We start from the raw sequence: 22,284 nt of genomic DNA on the forward strand, positions 1-22,284 counted from the left end.
ATTAAAAACAGTTCTGAATTTATTATAACACTTTTGAAGATTAACATTATTACTAATTCTACTGTTACTATCACCGGAATTTTCAATTGTGGCGTCCAAAAACCTTTGTCAAGAAAATAAATCTGTTTATTTAGAGCAGCTTGGTTTTCTTATTAAACCTTTGATTTATATGATAATTATCAGAGTTTTCAATCGTGTCAACATTTATTAAAAATATTCTGTATATTTAGTGGCTCTGTATATTGCATTATTATCATTATTATTTTGAAAATATTTTCATTATTATCATTACCAGAGTTTTCAATCATGGGCTCAAACTTTAAAAATATTCTGTTATATCCTAAAACTTTATTTTTACATTTAAATGTACTTATTAAATCTTGAAGGGTAGATTTCAATGTGACTTTTAGACCCAACTCTGTAAATACATGTATAACCCAAATACCTGGAGAAGTGCATTCAAAAACACCACAGAAATCAGAAATCCTCCAAAATAAAATCCTTTATTACAAACACCACACATTCTTTAAACAAACAATGTTCGGAAAAATAAAGGTCCCCCAACCCAAAAACAGCCAAACGCTACAACGACCCGACACGTCACAACTTTCACAATCACGTAACCATTTAAAACAATGTCACATGTGCATTCATAATTTAAAAGAAAAGCCTATGATTACAGGCAAAACCATGAAATGTAGCTGGCCAAACAGAGGAAGAAAAAAAACAAATCATGAACCTAACGATTTACAGCTTGAGACGATGCATCTTTATACATGTCTGAATGGTTAAAATCACTCAAGGACTGCGTGTCCCGTCACTGCATGTTAACAAATATCAGGTCCTCGCATGCGTCGCTTTGGGTTCGTATGTCCCTCTCGAGGGCAGTAGTTTAGGGGGTTTGTTCACAGATTTAAAGTAACTAAACTAAAATAAAAATACACATACTTCAAAAGAAACATGGAAATACACTATTTTGCACAATGTTTAGAGACCACTATTTTGCTTTAGTTCAGATGTTGGTGATAGAAACCAAAAGAAAATCAAGAACGATAGAATCAGAAAGGATGATGCTCCTTGTTTGGAAGTGATGGTGCAGGACCGCACACAGGAAGGAAGGCAGGTTTATCGATACTGGTAGTTCATACTGGGATCTCCCCGGCCGTACCCTACTGGTCCGCTGTTGAAGGAAGCGGGGTTACCGCCGAAATTCTGGTTGGCTCCGCCCTGCGAGCTGTAGTTTGACTGGTTGTTGTAACCTATGAGGCAGAACAATTAGAATTTAGAAAACAGTAAAACACCACAATTTTGTTTACCCTGACTCACTAATATTGCCTTCACGTGCTATCGGAAACTTCCTGAAGTTGTAATTTAGCTTCTTGTGTTCAAGTGCTTTGTTGTCAGAAAGAATAGGGATTATGGAGGACACCAGGTTTATTCTTGCCTTAATCTTATTAAAGCTAAAAGTCCCCCTGTGGTGAAAATCAACCTGTTAAATGTTGTTTATATGTCTATGTGGTGTTTTTAATATGCTTTAAGACAAACCATGTACAAATTCCTGTGAACACCATTGCCGAGTATTTTCTCCTTAAAACTGCAGTGAACCAAAGAGCTGGTGTGAGTGGAGGCGGGGCTAATTTGCATATTCATAGGACCGCGTATACTAAATGAGGCAAGGGTGCAGAGTTACATTCAAGCTATTTTAAGTCATGACGATTTTTTTTTTCTTAAAGGAAAACCATTTAAATTTGTACTTTTGATGATCAAAGATGAGTTTTAAGAGATAAAAAATATTGACTACAGGGGGACTTTAAAATATTAAATTTTTAATAAAAATGTAGCGTCTCATTCGTTGACAACCATATAATCATTCACCTCGCTATCTAGATAGTCATCTTGGAATTTCGGTCAAATACATGCCATTATAACGGTGTATAAAACCTACAATAGGCTTCAAATATTATTCATATATGTAAATATGCACTACTTTATTGACAAGTCATTTACTGCCCTCATAACTTGGGCATCAAAATTATCTCTCAGTTTCCCAGTAGTAAATACAACTTGATAGGTCGTACAGGTCTAAATAAATTCTGACTAGGAAACTCATATTTAAGTTAATTCTGATAGCATGAGAAAGCAGCATAAATCACAAATTTTTCATCACCTTCATAGCTGTAGTCCTGTCCTCCGGTCACCTGTGAGGGATAAGCAGTGCTGTAGTTGAAGTTTCCTCCTCCTCCACCACCCTGAGCCGGGCCGAAGTTTTTCTTCTGTCCGAAGCCCTGGCCGTACGGACCAAAGGAAGCCCCTTGTCCTGCTCCAGGTCCTTGAGGCTTGTTGTTTTGGTGCATGGGCGGCTTCTTAATGGGTGGTTTGGGGGTTCCCGTAGGGGAGGTGAAGCCACCGTCACTCTGGTAATACGAGCCAAAACCGCCCGCTCCTCCTGCTGCTCCGACAGAAGACGTGTTTGTGCCTGGACCCGACGCTCCAGGACCCGAGGACACCGATCCGCCATTAGACCCTCCGTTATTATAGAAATCTGAAGCGGAATAACAGAGTACAAGTTAAACACACTGCTCAGAGGGACATTAATTGTAATTCAGTTCACATCATAAATCTGAAGGCTTTTACAGAATCATCATTTTATTGGGCTTTAAAGTTTAGGTTAAAAACATATTGCTGTACAATGCAACATTGTACAAAATTAACATCCATACAGAGTCATCATGTTAATGTAACGTTAACAAAAATTAAACTGTGGGATAGGACATTAACGTTTTGCGTCATTGACTGGATGAACAATGGAGGTTCAATAAAACCACAGACTAATCTGCATTTTCTGGCTTTATGGCAATGGAACGGTCACCGCTGTACTTTTCTTTCCATTCAAATGCATGCAAATGCGAAATGCAGGAAAAATGTAAGCTTATGCAAAGCCGTTTCACATTTCACTGCTACAAAGTTTGCTGAATTCTGACCTGCGAATTCGTATCACATAAGACGGATATCCAGTAGAAGACTGGCTTGACCTCTGAATTGAACATGAACCTTAACACTACAGGATTAAAGCACTGCAGGAAAGTGGAGTAGAATGCATTTAACTGTATTTATTGACATATTTCCATGTTGAATTTGTTTTGTTTGAGTGTGAGGTCATTTCACGACATTGCAGTGTTGAAGAAATTCTGTGCGCTCAAAGCCTACGCGGATTTGCACTAATTTTATTTTCTAAAACTTGTAGCGAGTGGTCTGAAAGTAATTGCGCCAATATATTATGTATTTGCATATGATGTTTGTTTTTTGATTGAAATTTTCATTCTGCCAAAACATTTGGCAAAGAGCCTCAATTCAATCATAACACCAGCTAAAACTTCCCACAAAAAAAACATCTTTCCTAAACCTGATGCAAATCTATTTTTCAAGAAATATTCAAAAAAACTTTACATAGATATCACAGGTTTGTAAAGTAACTCAAATTTATTGCAAAAAATAAAGTAATCCACAAACATCAATTTAGAAAAAACAAAAATGCAGCAAATATACCTGCGTTTGTTCAATGGTTCACAGAATTAAATTCAAAATCTGTGCCAACTCATTCACAAACAATGGATTTCACCACAATTAAAAAAAGAAAAATAAATAAACTTGAAAAAAACAATTAAAAACATGGCAATGTATAGAAGTTACTTAATATTTTAGAAAAAAATCCATCGGGAACATTATTCCAGGAAAAACAACTAAACTGTCGGCAAAAAATGGCTTATACAGTGATTCAAAGCTGCAGTGAAGATACAGTCATGATGAAATGTCAGTCCGCTACTTATGTGACCATCCGTCAGCCAATCAGACTACTCGACTTCATTGATTGTGGCACAGATAATGAGTCAGATTTCCCATAGCAACTGTAGGCAGAAACTCCCATTCACATCCACAGTGTTAGTTGATCGGTGGGTGCAGGTTTTTTGAGGTGAGATTGTGGGTGATACTTCACGAGGAAACGAGTTCAAAATGCGGGAAACCAGTGTTTTCCCCCCTCGGTCTCTATTGTTCATTTCACGTTTGTGTGCTTATTGAAAACAGGACGGTTTATGTCGCAAACTCGTGGTAGCCATAGGAGTCTGAGACAAAGTCACCTAAAGGGTGAGACAGAGCAGAGAAGCACAGAATTAGACGTCTTCTGTGTTCGGCATGCCATGACAAATGTCACCGGGCATATGATGTAAATCAGTTATCATTAAGGTCAACGATAGTTTTCTGTGCTTTTTTTTTTTTTTTTTTTTTTAGATTTCTCTGCTCCGGTCACCCTCAAGGCGGCTTTCCTCAGAAAGAGTGGCGTTGGCATGTTGGGAACATTTCGCGTTTTTCGCCGAGGAAAGTTTGCGTCCCATGGCACAACAAAGCAGAGAAATGTAAAATCAAAAAGGAAAATACAATAACGGATACCTACATAAACTCAAAGACATCATCCAAAATGTCCTAAAAACAACTAGTGTAGCAGTTTTAACACATCCAGGGCTATGTGCACAGATTTCTTTACTTGAGAGAAATTCAAAAATAACTGAGGAAATTAAAATGGCAATAACTTGTGCCATTAATACAAGTCTTATGGCTAGAAACTAATTAATTAGGATATAAATAAAGACAATGGGTATTAAATTAAAATGTAAAGAAGTAAAAATCAATGGCGCCAGAGACAAATAGGAAGATACTCACTGTAGCCAGAGTTGTTATTGCCGCCATATCCATACGTCCCATATCCACCTGAAAGAGGACAAGAATATGCATGTTCAAATGCAAGTCAACAGTACTTTTGTTTTATTGTCAAAGCAGTTTAGACATAATTTGAGGTGAACTTATGTTCATAGCACAAACAGTGCAGGATGGGCGTGTTAAATAGACACAGAGACCCAAAATTTCAGGCCATGTAAACCTTTCCACATCATAGAACATAGAAATAATAATTTAAAAAATTGACGTCAAATACTTTGTAAATAGATAAATGTGTTCCAAAAGTGTTAATTGTGGCAGATGATATTAAAATTGGGTAACATTTTATTTTACAGTGTCCTTGTTACATATGTTACATGTACTTGCCATAGTAATAACTATGGATGCATAATTACATGCAACTAACCCTCAACCAAATCCTAATCCTACCCTAACCCTATAGTAAGTACATGTAGTTGCTTAATATTACATAGTAATAATAATAATAATAATAATTCATTACATTTATATAGCGCTTTTCTCGGCACTCAAAGCGCTTTACATAGAAGGGGGGAATCTCCTCAACCACCGCCAATGTGCAGCATCCACTTGGATGATGCGACGGCAGCCATATTGCGCCAGAACGCCCACCACACACCAGCTTACTGGTGGAGAGGAGACAGTGATGCAGCCAATCAGTATGGGGATGATTAGGAGGCCATGATGGACAGAGGCCACTGGGCAAATTTGGCCAGGATGCCGGGGTTACACCCCTACTCTTTCGAAAGACATCCTGGGATTTTTAATGACCACAGAGAGTCAGGACCTCGGTTTTACGTCTCATCCGAAGGACGGTGCTCTTTGACAGTATAGTGTCCCATCACTATACTGGGGCGTTAGGACCCACACAGACCACAGGGTGAGCACCCCCTGCTGGCCTCACTAACACCTCTGCCAGCAGCAACCTGGTTTTCTCAGGAGGTCTCCCATCCAGGTACTAACCAGGCCCAGCCCTGCTTAGCTTCAGTGGGCAACCGGTCTTGGGCTACAGGGTGACATGGCTGATTTAATTGTACTTAAATATATAATTACACTGTAACAATGACACCTTAAAATAAAGTGTAACCTAAAACTGTTGATACATTTCAGAGTGACAGCTACTGGTGTGTAGATTTTAGCCATTTTTTGTGAAAATTAGGTATTTGTTTTATACAAACGTTGCAATTCTGCTACACTGGGTCTCTTACGGTTAAGGTTTGTCCAAATCCTTAAAACTAAGTGATGCTTGCAGACAGCACTGGTGTACCTTGATTGAATCCTCCGCCATTGTTAAATCCCCGGCCTCGGCCCCTGCCACGTCCTCTCCCTCTGCCCCTGGGATTGGCCATCATGTCAGCAGGAGGCCCACTCACCATCCCAAATCCAGTGGGGTGCTGCAGCCACCAAATCAGACCATTAAAGAGAGAATATATAAGAGGAGATTTCAATGTCACTGAACACAGAATAACAACGATGTACCATTGGAGCCATTTTCTTTTTTTTGTTTGCCTCTGAGTTGGAGCCCTCTGGGAAGAGCTTCTCCAGGGCTGCCAGTGCGGCGTAGGCCTTCGCCACCTTTTTATTGGACCCGGTACCCTGAAACTTCTGTCCGTCGATCTCCACCTGGAGGCAGGAATGAAAAACAGAAGGCATGGATATTTTATCGGCCTAGAATGAATCTGTGATGTGAAATCGACCTTAGAAAGGAAGCGATAGGTAAACTAGAAATGCATCTCTGACGACGTGACCTCACCTCCATGACAAAGCGTTTGTCGTGGCTTCCACCGGTCTCAGAGATGAGCTCGTACTTCAGTCCTCTGCGTTTTTCATTGAGCTCCATGACAGGGTTCTTTCCATGTTTTGTAAGGATGGGTCCCTGCTGCCGAGCGCTCTGAGAGAGCAAAGAAGAAACAAGCTCTTATAATACCCAATAACACACAACACTGGAGGTTTGATGTGACTAACCAGTCCAAATTAAATCATAATGAAGTTTCATTTGCACTTTCCTTCATGAATAACATGACAATTAAAGTAAATTATTCAATTTAAAAGCTTAAGCTCTTAAATACAGTAAAAACAGTAATGACAAAACATTCTTTGAACAGAAAGTTCAAAAGAGCAGCATTTATTATAAATATTAAAAAAATTCACTTTTGCAGCACATTAATATAGAATGGTAATTAAACTGACTACCTGTGCATTAAACAGTTTTATTGCACACCTTCCAGCCAATCAGAATACAGTATTCAGACAGACCATGGTATAAAATTGCTTGGTCATTATTAGGCTAATCATTTTCCAAAAATAAAATGTAGTGTAATCTGTAGTAATTACAAACATGTCCATATAAGCCACTATCTGGGTTCATATTATAAAGATGATCTTAAATACCTCATCAGTGGGGCTTTCTGAAGTGGGCACCGTTTCTGGCTCCATTTGGGTCACTGGGGGCAAAGTCTCCTGTGTGGTCACTGGCTCCTCCTGTTTCACCTGTTCAGCTACTTTTTGCTCCACTCCCGTTGGCAGACCCATATCTTGCAAGACCTGGAGAAGGAATTAAAAAACAAAATTCAGTTTCTGCTAGGTCTGTAAAAAAATTAAAAGAAAAAAAAAGAGAAAAGAAAAATCACAGATTTGATTTTCAATATGATTAATACTTCTGTTAAACAGGAAAGTCATTATTACACTTGAAAGATTCTGAATCAAGAAATTTATTGATTTAAAAAAAATTATGTAGCTTTTATGGCAAAAAAAAGAAAAGAAAAAAAAGTGTGTTTCAGACCAAGTCAAATAATTCATCAGTCTCTTACTTTGACAGCTACGTGAAGTTTAGCAGTGCGTTTAGAGGGACCAGAAGCTTCAAAGTTCTTCCCGTCCACCTCTACAGCCATGGTGAACACGGGCACATGGACAGGCCCGGTCTGAGAGATGAGTTTGTACTGTAGACCCGGCTTCAGCTGGTTCAGACGCATCAGGGCATTCATGGCCTGTGGCGGCTCTGCCTTCTCCTCTGGAGCTGAACAGCAGAATACAAGTTAAGTGTTTTGTGCAATGTGTGCAAAACTCCACCACAAGCCAATTATGAACATATGAAGAACGTTTACATTTCTTTTGCAATTTCTTCTTCTTCTTGTTTGGATTCTTCTCATCAGTGGACTCCTCCTCCTCCATGGGGCGTTTCATTGGAGGAACATAGGTTGTGCTGGGTGGGATTTGAACTATGCAGATAAGACACACACAAAACAAAAAAAAATCAAGTTTCACACAAAAACATCCATCAAGTAATGAAAAATATCCACAGCTCCACACTCCATCTTACCCGTGTAGTCAATAGGAGTGTCACTCCGAGGTTTTCTGGGCATTTTTGAAGGAAGCGGATCCATTCCAAGTACTTTGTGCAGCTGTCCAAAAGCTGAAAGCCTTAAGGCATGCTGTCAATCAAAAAAGACGACAAATGTCACCCATAGAGCTCAAACGAGATCTCTAAACAAATAAATGCACAAATGTAATTAAAAAAAGCTGAATAATTTATTGACAAACCTGAGCACTCTGAGTGACGTCCTCCCGCTGCTGGCGATCCATGTGACTGATGGCATCGGTTGCTTCCTTTTCACAAGGGTCACAAATGCCTGAACCATCTGAAAGCAGACAAAATTTCAAAAGCATTTTTGTAGTATGCTATACTTCTCAATCAATCATTATGATGACTGGTTAATACAACAACAGTAACCAGTAAATTTCACAGCTAAAGGGGTTGAATGGATTCAAAATGGTTTCTTATACTGCATTACTGCCATACGCAGACAGACACTGTTTTTGTAATCTATTTTAGATGTTAAGATTTAGATTCTTACCAGCCATGAGGATTCCAGATGCGAGACACTCAAGAACTCTGCGGAGCGCTTCTCCTGCTCCCATTGGCCGATTCCCAGTGCCAATCGCCTTCTCGCACAGCAGTTCTAAGGGCTTCAAGAAACAAGAGCAGCATTACATGGATGCCAACATATGAATGAAAGGTTTGCTTATATTATTCATAAAGGAAAAAAGACCAACACTTACAGCTAAAATTGAGGTAATTCTCAAATCGTCAATTACAATACACATTTACATGGAAAATTAAATATCCATGTGAATTGTAACGAAATAAATTCATCAAAATTATTTGATAGGTCACATGATAACTACATAGTGAATGTAGTACGTCCGGATTACACTCATACTACACACACTCATTCTATATAGAACACACTTCTTTTAGCAGTCGTGAAGTAATTACTTATTCAAAACAATTAACAACTCAGAGCATGTGATTTTGGACGCAGCCGCTGTCTGATTAGAATGAACTCCCATTTTCTATTATGCAGCGCTGTTTTGCACCACAATGGAAACAATGCATAAATTTATACCAGCTTAAGCTGCAGTTTAAAAAAAACATTGGTCATCCCTATGTTCTCAGGTTGTTTTCGTACTTACCCATCCTCGCAAAGGGGCCCAGGTGGGAACACGAGCACAGAGGTCCCTAAGGATACGGATGACGATCACACAGGAGCGGAGCCCATTAGCCCTGGCCTAGAGACAAAAGCAGGAGGGATACAATCCACCGGTTTATCTCATGGACTCAATGTGGCACAACACCAAAGCAATAAACAAACAAACAAAAGGGGTGAGATTTGCCGATACTGAATAAGGTGTCGATAAGCATTAATGTAAAGAAGGTGACGAATGATTAAGAGGTACACCAAAAAAAAAGCAATTACTCAGTTGAGAAGCTACATAGATGACAGATATTAAGAGAGCAGATTAAATACATTATGCTGAAGAGATGAACACCACAACAGAGCTCGTGTTTGAGGCTGGCCTTCTGATTAGATATTAAATATGAGTTGATTGAAGTGAGAATGTTCTAGAGGATCTGGGAAATGCAGCTGCATTTTTAAAGCACTGCAGGGCATCAATGAAAGCATGAATATGCTAAAATGGCGGAAAAGGTGCAATATTCCTTTTTGGCATGAAAAAAAGCTGACAAAGCCAAAACAATGTGAGATTTTTGCAGGGTATTGCAGTAAAACATCTCACGCTTATAATAATGTTTCAAGTTCAATAAAAGCTTAGCAGGCAACATTTGTGGCATAACATCTCAGCTTGTTTAGCAAAGGGAACGACAGCATATCACAAATCACTGTTTATTATTTGATCTGTAAAGTTATAAAAGCAACTATTCATTCTTAATTATCTAGTGCTTTATGGATAATTATATTCACATTCAAAAGTTTGGGGTCAGTAAGATTTGTTCATGTTTTCAAAAAAGAAGTCTCCTATGCTCACCAAGGCTGCATTTATTTGATAAAAGTGCAGTAAAAACAGTAATACTGAAAAGTAATACTATTATAATTTAGCAATACAAATAAAGTAATACTTTTTTTATATTATTCCTGCAATTATTTATTATCTATGTTGATTATTATCTATGTTGATAGTACATTCGTACCGTTTAATTTTTTGGAAACCATAAGACTTGGCGGGACAAATCATCCCGTTCTGATTTTCCTTGCATGTCATGGTTTTCACCGACAAGTCAAGTGTCAAACGGCGCGGCTGGCTTCAGAAATATTGCACCCGACATTTGCATTAAAATATTTACACTTAAAATTAAGGTGATCAAAAACATGAAGTATTAAACTGGACCGTAAAAGTGGCAGTTGATGACATGTCAAAAGGGCAATAAACAGTTTATCGAGGTGATAGTAAACTTAGTTAAATTAGCCAGGCAGAAGTCAGACAGCATTGACAAAGATGTCCTTGGCAACGCAACTCAAACCTAACCAGCAAGAATGTGACATTTTACCAGAGGCAAATACACTCCCATAAATAAAATCTACAGATACACTGAAAAGAAATTCACACAAACAACTGAAAAAAAAAAATACAGCATGAAATAAGGTTAACACAGATACAAAATTAAAAACAAACTCAACTACTAGAAGACAAATAAAGACAAGATGCAAACCTGGAACCACTTGGCGTGGCGGAGGGACGCCAAGGCAGTCAGGCATTTCTGCCTGTCCAGTACATCCGGGGGATCGTTGACTGATAGCGTTTCTATTGGCAGGTGGAATAAGAAGACAAGGTACAGTTTGACCAAGGGGTTTTTCTGTCTCACGGCCAGGGGGGAGGAGGCAGATGACCCCTACCAAAGGCAGTGGAGGGGAGAGGACGGGGAACCCCCCCCAAACAAAAGCAACCCTTCCTGTGCAAGTACACAACAGCAAGGACAGAAACCTACAAGTGGGCGGAGCATTCGGCTCTGTTCCAAACCCAAGTGAGGCGACACTTGACAATAAAATGGATTAATCTAGTCGTTTCCTACCTTATTTTTAACAAAAATATATTGACTTTTTATAAAAGCATAATCATTTTAAATGTTTTACATATAATAAGTCAAAAAAGCATTTAGTAGGCTAGAGATCGTTCAAATCAAATTATTTTCAATTTAAAGCTTTCTAGCTTATTCGAATACGTGCAAGTACCAAAATACACAGTACTCAGAAATATTGTTTAAGACAGAACCATTTTAACGATAATGGATAAAATAAATATTTGTATATAAAATTACACTTTATGTGATCACCACATCTAAAAAAAAAATTAACTGAGCTCGCCATAAAACCATCATATCGCTTTGAATAAAAGCATCTGTCAAAATGCATAAATGTATGCAAAGTTCTGGAATAGCCTTAACCACAAAAGATTTTGACAGCAATTTCCTGCCAACTGACTGAAACAGTCTTCACCTATAGATGGCGTCTAGGTAGGCAGCTCACTATGATTTAGAACAGAACCCCTGCAGCTGTATTTTGAGGCATGAAGGTGCACAGTGAGTGAATGTTGTTGGGAGGTTCTTGTCTGGCTAAATATAATATATGTATCAGTGAAAACTTAGGTCATTTGTGTGATGGTGTGACATGGGGGAACCCCTCCCCCTCGCCCCCCTGTTTGTTTTTCTGGGTGCACTGCCTTGCCCCTTCCGAGACAGAGAGCGTCCAGTTGGTCAAAGGTCCAGCGTCCCTAAAATTGACAAACTAGAAGGCTTGACAGAGAGAATCAGATTTTGAACCACAGGCAGCAGTAGTCAGATACACAAGAGGTATGATTAAAACGAGTCCACACTGCAGCAAAACTGATGGCTTGTGATGGTCAAAGGCAGGCGTCACTAATCATGGGGTCACAGATAGGGCTAGGCTTTGAGTTCAGCTTCAAAATTGCTCCCAATTGACCCTTCGCTAAGCCCCGCCACCCTTGGTTATCTCTCTTTCGAAAGAACCAATTCGAGATTTGGGCTTCTTTTTTCCAGTAAAATGTGCTCAAAAAGTGGTAAAACTTGATTGCAAGGATTGGATTAAACTGAAATTATCTGTAATTTGTCTTTAAAGACATTTACAGTAAAATAACTTTAAAAAAGCAAAAATTCCAAAAGAAAAGAGAGAAGCTTATTTTTAAAGTGATTGTAGGATGACTAAACTGTTTATATCGCCTCTCTAACAACTAGAATAGATCATAAACATGGCATTCAGTAATTAACATTAAGCTAGGCACAAATAAAGGCATTAATACTAATGTTTTAGGTTTTCATTTAGGACAAACCAAGTCCAATGCACTTGTCAATTTAAAAGATTGAGCAACAACATTTGACCATATTTTGGATAAAATCATACAGAAATTATGCAAACAGACAGAACTTCTATGGACAAACATCAGAAAAGACCAGAAACTTGTCTGATAAAATGGAGAACAGCTAAAGCAGCTAAGATTGGATTGCAAAGCAGGGTTTAGCGAAAGGTCAATTGTTTTATCTCACCGAAACATGTTTTTATTTCGGTATGTTCCCTGTCCAACACTGTAGCCCTGAAAAAGCTCTTTACTAGACTTAAGTCTGCCCACGATGCTCTTTACTACAGATTCGTTGAGATACTGTGACCATATATCATCAGGCTGTATTTTATTGAGTCTAATCTTTTTGTTACATTTTGACCTAATGTCTAGCATTATCTATAACCCTCCTGCCCTCCGTCCAGTCTCTGTCAACAAGACCTGGTAAACAAACCAGAGCTCGACAATACTTCTGCTTCTCATTTTTGCTGCAATGCAAACTGTTCCATTTCTTCTCCATTATATGAACACATGCAAACAACAAGGTTTGTGATTTTGTTTCTTAATTCTCAGTAAGCCTTCAGTAAACTCTCCTGGAACTGGGTCTTATTTAAAGCTTTACCCATCACTTATGTTACTGTATATTGGGCCGTCAACACTTTAACATCATGCTGCATGGAACTGTGAGACTTTAGGTGGCAGTAAACATAATCTGTGTCACATGACTAGCCTGTACACAACATCCCCAAGCTTCATTGAAGGCCCAATAAACAATATCCCTGCCTGAGTCCATCCCATCTGCATTTGCTGTTTCTGGGGTCGTGGGGGTGGTTAGAGGAACCATAAGGCACGTGATTTCAAACCTACCCCCGGCAGCCTGCTTCTCAGCCTCCTCCCTCACGAGGGGTGACGTCAGGTGAATGGTGAGGGTCAGCGGTGGCTCTTTAGAGCTTTTGATGGCAATGGTGGCATCACGGATACAAGGTTTAATGTCATATTTTTCCTCTGTGATGAGCTGCAGGACAGATCAATGAGGTTTCCACATGATTTATACATCCTGTCTTATAGACAATGTTCAAAATGTTAAGATTACAGATGCAAGTATACCTTAAGCTGCACAGTGAGGTTCTCTGCCACTTTCTTCAGCAGGGTGATGGTGGGTTTGTCTTTGCACAACAGCACGAGCTCCAGGTCAAGATCTCCCTTCAGCAGGAGACCTTTAGCAACTAGACCCACACGCATGACTCCACGCAGGGAACGCGTGGGCTGATCCATGGACTTTGGTTCACTGGAGGACAAAATAAGGAGTTACATGAGAGATACTAACTCACACCAATAACTAATCATATAGTCACAACAGAGAAAATGAAATTAAGAGATCACTGACGTCTCCTTCTCGCCGTCTCCATCGGACTCCAAGGTGATCCCTTTGGTATTTCCTTTCTCCTGATCGTCCAGCCAATCAGAGACAGCCTTGAGGGCACGTTCGGTGTGGGACACCATGTTCTGCACCCCCTCCAGCTCCTCCTGGGTGGGATAGATGGCCGAGTGCTTAGCCATCACATGACGGTCATCATTCACAAAGATGCGCATGGAGCGATGACGAAGAGGAGGAGGCTTCATGGAAACAAAGAAAGAAAAACATTAATATACATTACATTAATTTATATACCTTAATATATACGCACACATTACATAAACAATACACATTCATTTAAACCAAAAGGATGGGCGCATACACTACCTTTCAAACGTTTTTTTTTTAAACAAATAAATACTATAGCCGTTTTTCCACGGTTGGGCTGAATGGTTCTAAGAACAGTAAGGAATGGTTCCAGTTATATTTCCACTTGAGCCTGGTACAGAACAGTACGATTACAAACTCTTCTCTGCCCAGATTTCTCAGCGCTGTTGGCTAACTGTGCTCGTAGAGAGCATCTGTTGTCTGGCTACTCGTTTTTCTCTGTAGCCGGCTAAGCATGGTTTTTGAGCAACGTAAACAAATTAACTATAAAAGTAAAATAAATATTTGATCATCCTCCATAACGCAATCTCCATTTACATCTCATATCCTCTGAAAACTCTTGCTTTACCAAGGCAACAACTGGTAACAGGGCAACAACTGCATTTCTATTACATTCAAAAGAGCTCTGTTACCAGGCTCACAGTGGAAAATGAGACCATGTCCGTACTGGCAGAGCCGGACCGCCACGGAATGGTTAAGCAAAGAGAACAGTTTGGCCCGACGGTGCTAAAGCGGGTATTTATTCAGCAAGGATGCATTAAATTGATCAAAAGTGACAGTAAAAAGATTGAGATATTATAATGATTTCTGAAGGATCATATGACACTGAAGACTGGAGTAATGATTCTGAAAATTCTGCTTTATCATCACAGGAATAAATTACATTTAAAAATATATTTGTATTTAAGTTATTACAAATCATAATATTTTACAAAGATAGTGTTCTTACTATTTTTTTTGATCAAATACAGCCTTTGACCAAAAGATATTTCAAAAACACTTTTTCTCTTCTCAACATTACTAAACATACTTGAAGCTTCAGGTTAACAAAAACCTTTCAAATTTCCTATATAATTTCCCTAACTAGCGTGGATGTGTGCTGTGTATTTTCAGGCATATTATTACTATTTCTAAGTTCTAGATAGTGTTAATTAGCTTTAGTGAAATTTGCAATTATTGAGAGACTTCAAATCAGCAAACAGACATGCATTCATAGAATGTAGAAGCATTGAAATATGTATACTTTACCATGATGGGTACAAAGTAGTTCTTCAGTTTGGCAGTGTTGGTCTAAATGTGGCAGAGAAATGCTGTTCCAGTTGGTCTGTAATGAAAAACAATCAGTTTTCATCATTCAATATACTTTATACATTATAATCAGCTGAAACCTACATGGTAAAATTCTTTCACAGCTATTTTAAAGACCGTTTCAATCAAAATATGGAACAAAATAGTCATGTTTACATTTGTTAAACACAGGAAGCAGTTCCCATGATACAAAACAGTGTCTGTAATTGTCTTGGTTAACATTAAAGCAAAAATTCAAATGAGGTATAAAGTGCAAACCCCGTAAGAGCAATTCTGATTTCAGAATCAGCGAAAATCAAGGCCTAGGCTAATCCATAAAATCCTTCTGTGTGCATCCTTGCCAATGTTCACAGAGCACAGGAGCATCACATATTCAGATCTCCATGGAGACAGTGACTCAATACACCCCATAATATCATCCAGGTCTAAGAGATGCAGCACAACCAGCTCAGAAACTGAAACCCCTTTTTATTCACCAGACTGAGTGAAAACTGATATACAATTAAAACATATGACTGACGTGACTTCCTGAAGCCATTATAATTTTTGCATTTCCTGAAACCTCAAACTCATTTCCTGCTATTGTCTACATGCTTGTCGCACAAGTGCCATTCTCACCCTTTTATCTGGGCAGAATGTTTTTGTCATTCATAGCTCCTTGAATTGTCAGTAAATGTTTGTTGATCTCTCAATTCACAAGTGAACCATTTCACTTCTGCAACTTCTAACTAGACTATTATTATTGGTATAAAACCATCTGAAATTGTAAAAGGCAGCAGTGTATTTGCATGTTAAAGACCCAATTTATACTGTGAAAAAATATATATAATTGAGCAAAAAATATTTAGTTCCTACTATGGCACATTTTTTATTCACTACAGTGCTGTGCAGTTATGTATTATTTATTTATATCATTTGTATTATTGGTTTTAATCAAAATATTGATTATCAATATATAACATTTTCCTGCCCGATCTTTACACTGTTTCTCGCTTTAAAAATTGTTCACAGATCCCCTAGCACTCCCTCAAGGCCCCCTGACCTCAGTTTGAAAACCTTTACATTATATTAAAGTAACAAAAAAAAAAACAATACATATAATACAAAAAGCTTGGATTTTGCACCAGTGAGACTGATATCCCCAAATATTACAATGAAGCGTAGAAAATGACCTGAGCATTGATGTGAAAAGAAGAGAAAATTTTGCAATTATTAGACCTAAACGATCATTTCACTGTACTACTTAAAATAAATATTATTGCTTCATTGCTATGAAGACTTTAATTTGCAATAATGTCTCTATTATATCTAACAAGCACTTGTTGACGCCCAAACAAACCCCGTAAATCTAAACCAGATCAGTAAAAATATGATTAATAAAAAAAAAACGTATCTCTTACATACTCAATGTACGCACAGTGAAATTGCATCAAAATGAACACACCAGTGGAAGAAAACAGGGAAAACGCAGTATACATCACAGATGTGTGCGGCCATTTTAGTGCAGCCAAACAATGGGGACCGGTGTGCTCAAACATCTAACGTTACCGTCGTTTAATAAATCCACTGGTCTTTACGGTGTCATTCCTGATGGTAAAATTACGATTTGCACGAAACTCTAACTATTGACGCCAAAACGTGCATTTTTAAGCAAGATACGCATTTGGGTTTGAGACACGGCCAGAGATACCGAATGAGATAAAATGGTCGTGACCCTCCCCCAAAACACCCAAAAAACTCATTTAACTTTGTCAGAATGCTCATTTAACTACACAATGAGACAAAATAGAAGACTAGTTTATACATTAAGGCGTAAATGTAAGGCAAAATTATAATGTAATGCTCAATTCTCGCTGTTTTTGTAAAACTCATGAAGAGCTAGCGTGCTAACTGCTAACGTTAGTCATAGCCGTTTGCTGAACAAATGTATACATTTTCACTGCATATAAGTGTTGAAACATCACATTCAGAGCAAATAAGAATTATTAGATCGGGTTACTTGCAGCTAAAACATTTGAAACCATGTAATGTTTAAGAATATTTATGTTTTTATCTACTCACCAATGCCGCGACAAAGATGCGCCCGTCCACTATTCTGCAGCTGAAGAGAATCAGCGTGCTCTAAGCTGGAACAGGGACACGTGATCTCAGTGAACCAATAAGATCCTCCCGTCAGTGACAGACGGGAATGAATGGAGAGGGCGTGGTTTTGTCATTCAGACTAGCGACTTCAAAATCACACATTGAATCTTTTTCTTTCTTCCTTTCTTTGGTTCAAATGGTTTTGAAAGTTACTTAACTGTAAAAAAAAAAAAAAAAAAGTTGCTGCCTTAAATTGTTAAGTACAATTAACTTGGATGTTTAAGTCATTTCAACTTAAATTACATTAAACTGACTTGAAAAAATGAGTTGAATCTTGTATAACTTATAAAAAAGTTGAAAATTGCAATGTGAAATTATACAGTAGCCTATGTTGTCATAACTTATTCATATAATTTTTATACAGAGTAGTAGAATTGGAAGTGCAACATACATAGAGACAGAAAGAACTCTTCCAGAAGTGAACCTTTATTGGTCAAAATAATATTCAACAGCTTTTATAGACTAGCTTTTCAAGATCACAAATATAGGGCAAGACACAAATATACAGATAGGTCTACAAGAAAACTGAAACGGCCATGCACATGTAAAAGTTCAACTTTTAGGCTGTAGTGATACTTACAGTATTTTTCATTATTTTACTTTTATATATTGTATGAAATAGAAATAATGAAGTGCAATGGACAATACGAAATCCTGTGCAATAGCTCTGAAAAAAATAAATAAAAACCTTCATGTTCAAAAACATTTTGGTGAAGTCACTATTATCATATAATAATGATTCACCACAAGAGATGGTGCTTGTTTGTCCTGAAAGTAACAATTGCAAACTAGCATACTATTAAAACCCAGGACCAACACTTATTTTCCTTTGCTCTTGTCTTCTGAATCCCCTGCATCATTTCCCCTTTTTATATTTCTTTTCCCTTGTAGTTTTACATGGGAACTAAGTGTTCTTTTTTCTTTTTTTTTCTTTTTTTTACAGTAGATATTTGTCATCTTTATAACTTAACATTTCAAAAGTTTAATTGACTCATTGGGCTCTATGATTATAACAATCCTTCATTTACAATTGAAATGGTCAAATAATGCAGGTGACTTGAGGAGGGCATGTTTGCAGTCTTCACATTCTATAGATCGCAAAAGTGACCAGTGACCACCTACTTTTTCACACCCTTGGTTCCAGAAATATTTTTCCCACTTATTTTCTCCATAGGCCTTCTAGAAATTTCAATCAACACAACAAACTTTGAACTGAAGCAAAAAAAAAAAAAAAAAAAAGGTACAAGACTATTCTTTTATGAGGGATTACTCATCACATGAAGCATTTTGAATGATGTAAACAAATAATAAATAATAATGGTAATATGAAATGATTGGCAATGACAATAAGTCACTGATGATGATCTGTGCATTAAAACCCAAAATTTGTCAATTAAATGTGCTTTTTTATTGAAATCGCAGACTTGTGTCTTCTACAAAAACAACCTCAGAGCTCATGGTAAGTCTGTCTTGAAAGATGTATTGGCTATATTGTTGTTAATGTCCATTTCCTTAGGAGAAAATGAATGGGATTTTTACTTCAAGAACCCCACTGTGCTCAATTACAAAGCTTACTGAAGTGTCTGTGGTTATTCCAGAGCATCACATTACAACTTCCAGTATGCTGCTCCTTCATCCATCATTCAAGCAATACAGTAGGATCTTACATCTGCTTTCAGTTACGCTGCACTGCAGCGATTTGGTTCGAACATTTCCAATTTTTTTCCATGTGGTAGAACTCACACTCTTCTGGAATCCCTCCATCAGTTCATATTAATTGTGTTCTTCACTGAGTTCTGGAAGGAGCTGATCTCCCACCGCCGGAATGTGCTCCCCCTAAGGTCACTGCGGCCGGTGGTTAAGCGGTAGATCTTTCTGAGGACGGCCCGGCGTAGAAGAATATAAACCCAAGGGTCCAGAATCTGGTTCCAGGAGGCCAGGCGCACTCCCATTACCATTAAAGTCCTGTAGGTTTCCAGATCAGCCCCCATAGAGCATCTGTACGAGCGGATGACTGACATCAGACCGAAGATCTGTCAAAAAAACAGAGGAAGTTAGTTGTAGACAAAGCAATATAAAGTCATGCTATATGACAGCAAAAAATAATCCAGATCAAACATCCTAGAGGACAACTGCATTGCTCAGAGGTAGATAGATAGAACAGTAGATATACAGACAGACAGACAGACAGACAGATGGAACAGATAGATAGATAGATAGATAGATAGATAGATAGATAGATAGATAGATAGATAGATAGATAGATAGATAGATAGATAGATAGATAGATCACATCTCTTTACTTTGCCCTGATAAGTTGTAATGGTCACACTCACCAGCAGAGGGCTCCAGCAGATGCAAGAAGTGACCATAATGCCCACCAGCTGTGTCACCATCTCAATGTCATGCGATTTAGCTGATCTGCGCTGGCACTTCTTCCTGCGGAGACGGGCGATCACCAGTGTCATCACGCTGATGGTGTTACAAATCAGTGCCACGGCCAGCGAGGCCAGTCCCAGTCCAGAAAAGAGCAGCACAAACATCACGTCTGTGAGAGTCGGGGGTGTTTCGTCTGCGATGCTTTCATTGTGTGACACTTTAATGAAGCACCAGGTCCATGGGTACTGGTAGGTATATGAGCCCAGCTGAAAGAAGGGCAGCAGTGCTACTGTTAAAGCCAAAAACCATATCATCACCAGCACCACCTTAGTGCGTGCAGTGCAAACCACGCGGGCATGCAGGAGAGGCCGTGTCACACCCATGCACCGCTCGACCGCCATGCCACACCCGAAAAACAGCGGGCACAGGCCGAAGAACACCATGCTGCCACCCAGGAAATGGCAGGTGGCATCATGGTTACAAAGTCCCCCGGCAGTGTAGAGGTGTAGAACCAGGGCACCTGGAATAACATGACCGGCAAGGTCCGTTGCCACCAGACAACTGGCAAACAGCAGGAACGTGGCTTTTGAGCGCTTCCGCAGACGAGCGTATGCTTTAGCCAGGATGATTAGAGCTATGATGTTGGACACAATGCCCAGTGTCATCGACAGGCCCGCTGCCGTGGGGCTGGTTGTGGAGCTTTCCTTGCAGCGCAGCGGTTCCACCACAGACATCTGATGGGTCTGATTGCTGAGCACGTCTGAACTGTTGCAGTGTTTGATGTCTAACATCTCCAGGGTATGGGACGAGCACCACTGACCTTAGAGACACATAGCTAAAGAGAAAAGAGGAAAGAAGTGTAAAGCTGAGTTTATTAGATGCAAACAAGCTTGGTAACACTTTATTTTAGGTTGATGTATGTTACTACATGTTACTATAGAAATAACAGTAAATTATGCAGAATTACAAGAAACTAACCCTAAACCAAACCATAACTGTACCGAAAGTACAATTTTATTAATATTACTCAGCACTTATTTGAGTAAGTAAAATGTATCTACGTCACCTTAAAATAAAGGGTTTCACTTTATTTTAAGGTGTCATTGTTACAGTGTAATTATATATTTAAATACTGAGTAATAGTAATTTCCAACATGTACTTACTATGGGGTTAGGGCAGGATTAGGTTTTGGTTGAGGGTTAATTCTGCATGCAATTCTGCATAATATACTGTTATTACTATGGCAAGTATACATGTAACATATGTAACAAGGACACTGTAAAATAAAGTGTTACCAAATAAAGTAGCTTCATTAGCAGACACGCAGCAAACAAAGATGTAAAAATAGTGATGTACTGTTGATTTTGGCCACAAAACTCAGCTATTTGGAACAATTTAATCATTTAACAAGCAAGTGATTATATGCCTTCCTGTTTATGCTGTGTTTTTTTTTCTTCTTCTTATTTACACACAAACTTAAATTGAGGGAAGTTATGTCCAGAGGTCTGAAATTATACACTGACACACCTTTTAGAAAACTTTAGTGAATAGGAAGATTGTTTTTCACAATTTCCTCTTTAGGGTACACGAGAAAGCAAAGTGCAGTACAAATTTCAACACTTCTGACCATTCACCACTATAATTTCCAGTAACGACAGCTAAATAATTGTTTGGAGATACAGTGATAGCAAAAATAGAAGTAATATTTAACACTGTAAAAAAAAAATGGTCAGGCAAAGTAAAAATGTGCTTCAAGTAGTCTAAACCAATGAACAGTTATCAAAAATAGTAGGCTATTTAATGTCTAAATTAAACTGATTACATCACACCATAGTATTTAAAAGGGTCAGACCAGGTAGATTAATATAGATATGTTTAAATATCAATATTATATATCAATGCTTGTCTCTATGCTTATTTTAATTTAAAAGGAGAAAAAGGAGAGAAATATTTACCATTTGAGACGCTTTTCAGATTATCCAAAGCAGCATCACTCCACCTGAACATCTTATAACATTTAACAACACAGGCGGAAAAATTCAACAAACAGTCCTTGAAACAGTCCTTGAGAATCGAAAGGCGATATCAGGATCCCATCATCCATTTAGTTTGGAGAGTCTGTAATACTTGAGAGGAAAAAAACGTATTCCAGTACGAGTAAAAGTGTCTTTGTAGTCTTAATAAACATATTCAGTGGTATTAATAGTATTGTAGTATCTATAGTCTGAGAAAAGTCCAATGTAAGTGAATGTAAAGTAGACTGAAACACGCAGAGATCCGCGCGATGTGTGGCGTAACCCGCGCGCGCTGCTGTATTTATAGCGCTCAGTGCGCGAGACTCTCTGCTGCGCACCTTAAATAATGAAGCGTCACTGTGTCTCACGATTTTTGTGGGAACATTTTTAAGCATAATGAGCGTGTACAGTATGTTTACGCATCAAATATTAGTTGATAACCATATTCTTTTTAGGAAGGCAGCACACTACTTTTTAGGCACCATTGGCGCCTTGCGGTAGTGTTGGACATCATTACG

General features: G+C 38.4%; 2 protein-coding genes across 6 annotated transcripts; both read right to left on the reverse strand.

Moving 5' to 3' along the window:
- Window positions 1–484: 484 nt before the first annotated feature.
- Window positions 485–17,429, reverse strand: ilf3b (interleukin enhancer binding factor 3b; the record flags this gene model as incomplete). 5 transcript variants are annotated; one of them, XM_082180776.1, is made up of 19 exons in its annotated part: window positions 485–1,259; window positions 2,168–2,542; window positions 4,717–4,764; window positions 6,017–6,143; window positions 6,229–6,372; window positions 6,503–6,640; window positions 7,141–7,293; window positions 7,560–7,765; window positions 7,854–7,967; window positions 8,069–8,180; window positions 8,290–8,387; window positions 8,604–8,715; window positions 9,223–9,318; window positions 10,757–10,848; window positions 13,264–13,411; window positions 13,504–13,684; window positions 13,784–14,013; window positions 15,170–15,245; window positions 17,291–17,429. In XM_082180776.1, 18 exons carry the CDS (start codon window positions 15,170–15,172, stop codon window positions 1,126–1,128), a joined length of 2,511 nt encoding a protein of 836 aa, XP_082036902.1. In that variant the 3' UTR covers window positions 485–1,125. The 5 variants fall into 5 exon arrangements, with proteins under 5 accessions (XP_082036902.1, XP_082036904.1, XP_082036901.1 ...); XM_082180778.1 differs by lacking the exons at window positions 15,170–15,245; window positions 17,291–17,429 and having other exon boundaries at window positions 6,259–6,372; window positions 13,784–14,019; XM_082180775.1 differs by lacking the exons at window positions 15,170–15,245; window positions 17,291–17,429 and having other exon boundaries at window positions 13,784–14,019.
- A 352-nt stretch (window positions 17,430–17,781) lies between these two features.
- Window positions 17,782–22,073, reverse strand: ptger1b (prostaglandin E receptor 1b (subtype EP1)). Its single transcript, XM_082181877.1, has 3 exons — window positions 21,707–22,073; window positions 19,708–20,585; window positions 17,782–19,404 (listed from the first exon to the last, which is right to left on the reverse strand). Exons 2-3 carry the CDS (start codon window positions 20,539–20,541, stop codon window positions 19,135–19,137), a joined length of 1,104 nt encoding a protein of 367 aa, XP_082038003.1. The 5' UTR covers window positions 20,542–20,585; window positions 21,707–22,073; the 3' UTR covers window positions 17,782–19,134.
- Between the last annotated feature and the right edge of the window lie 211 nt (window positions 22,074–22,284).

The sequence above is a fragment of the Leuciscus leuciscus genome (genome assembly GCF_965113295.1).
Source record: "Leuciscus leuciscus genome assembly, chromosome: 1".
NCBI lineage: Eukaryota > Metazoa > Chordata > Actinopteri > Cypriniformes > Leuciscidae > Leuciscus > Leuciscus leuciscus.

Bases quoted from the DNA above. Each gene is read 5' to 3' on its own strand.
- ptger1b (XM_082181877.1), bottom strand. From the start codon at position 20,541: ATGTTAGACATCAAACACTGCAACAGTTCAGACGTGCTCAGCAATCAG. The intron at 19,405-19,707 runs GTGAGTGTGACC...TTTTTTTGACAG, and splicing joins TCTGCTGGAGCCCTCTGCTG to ATCTTCGGTCTGATGTCAGT.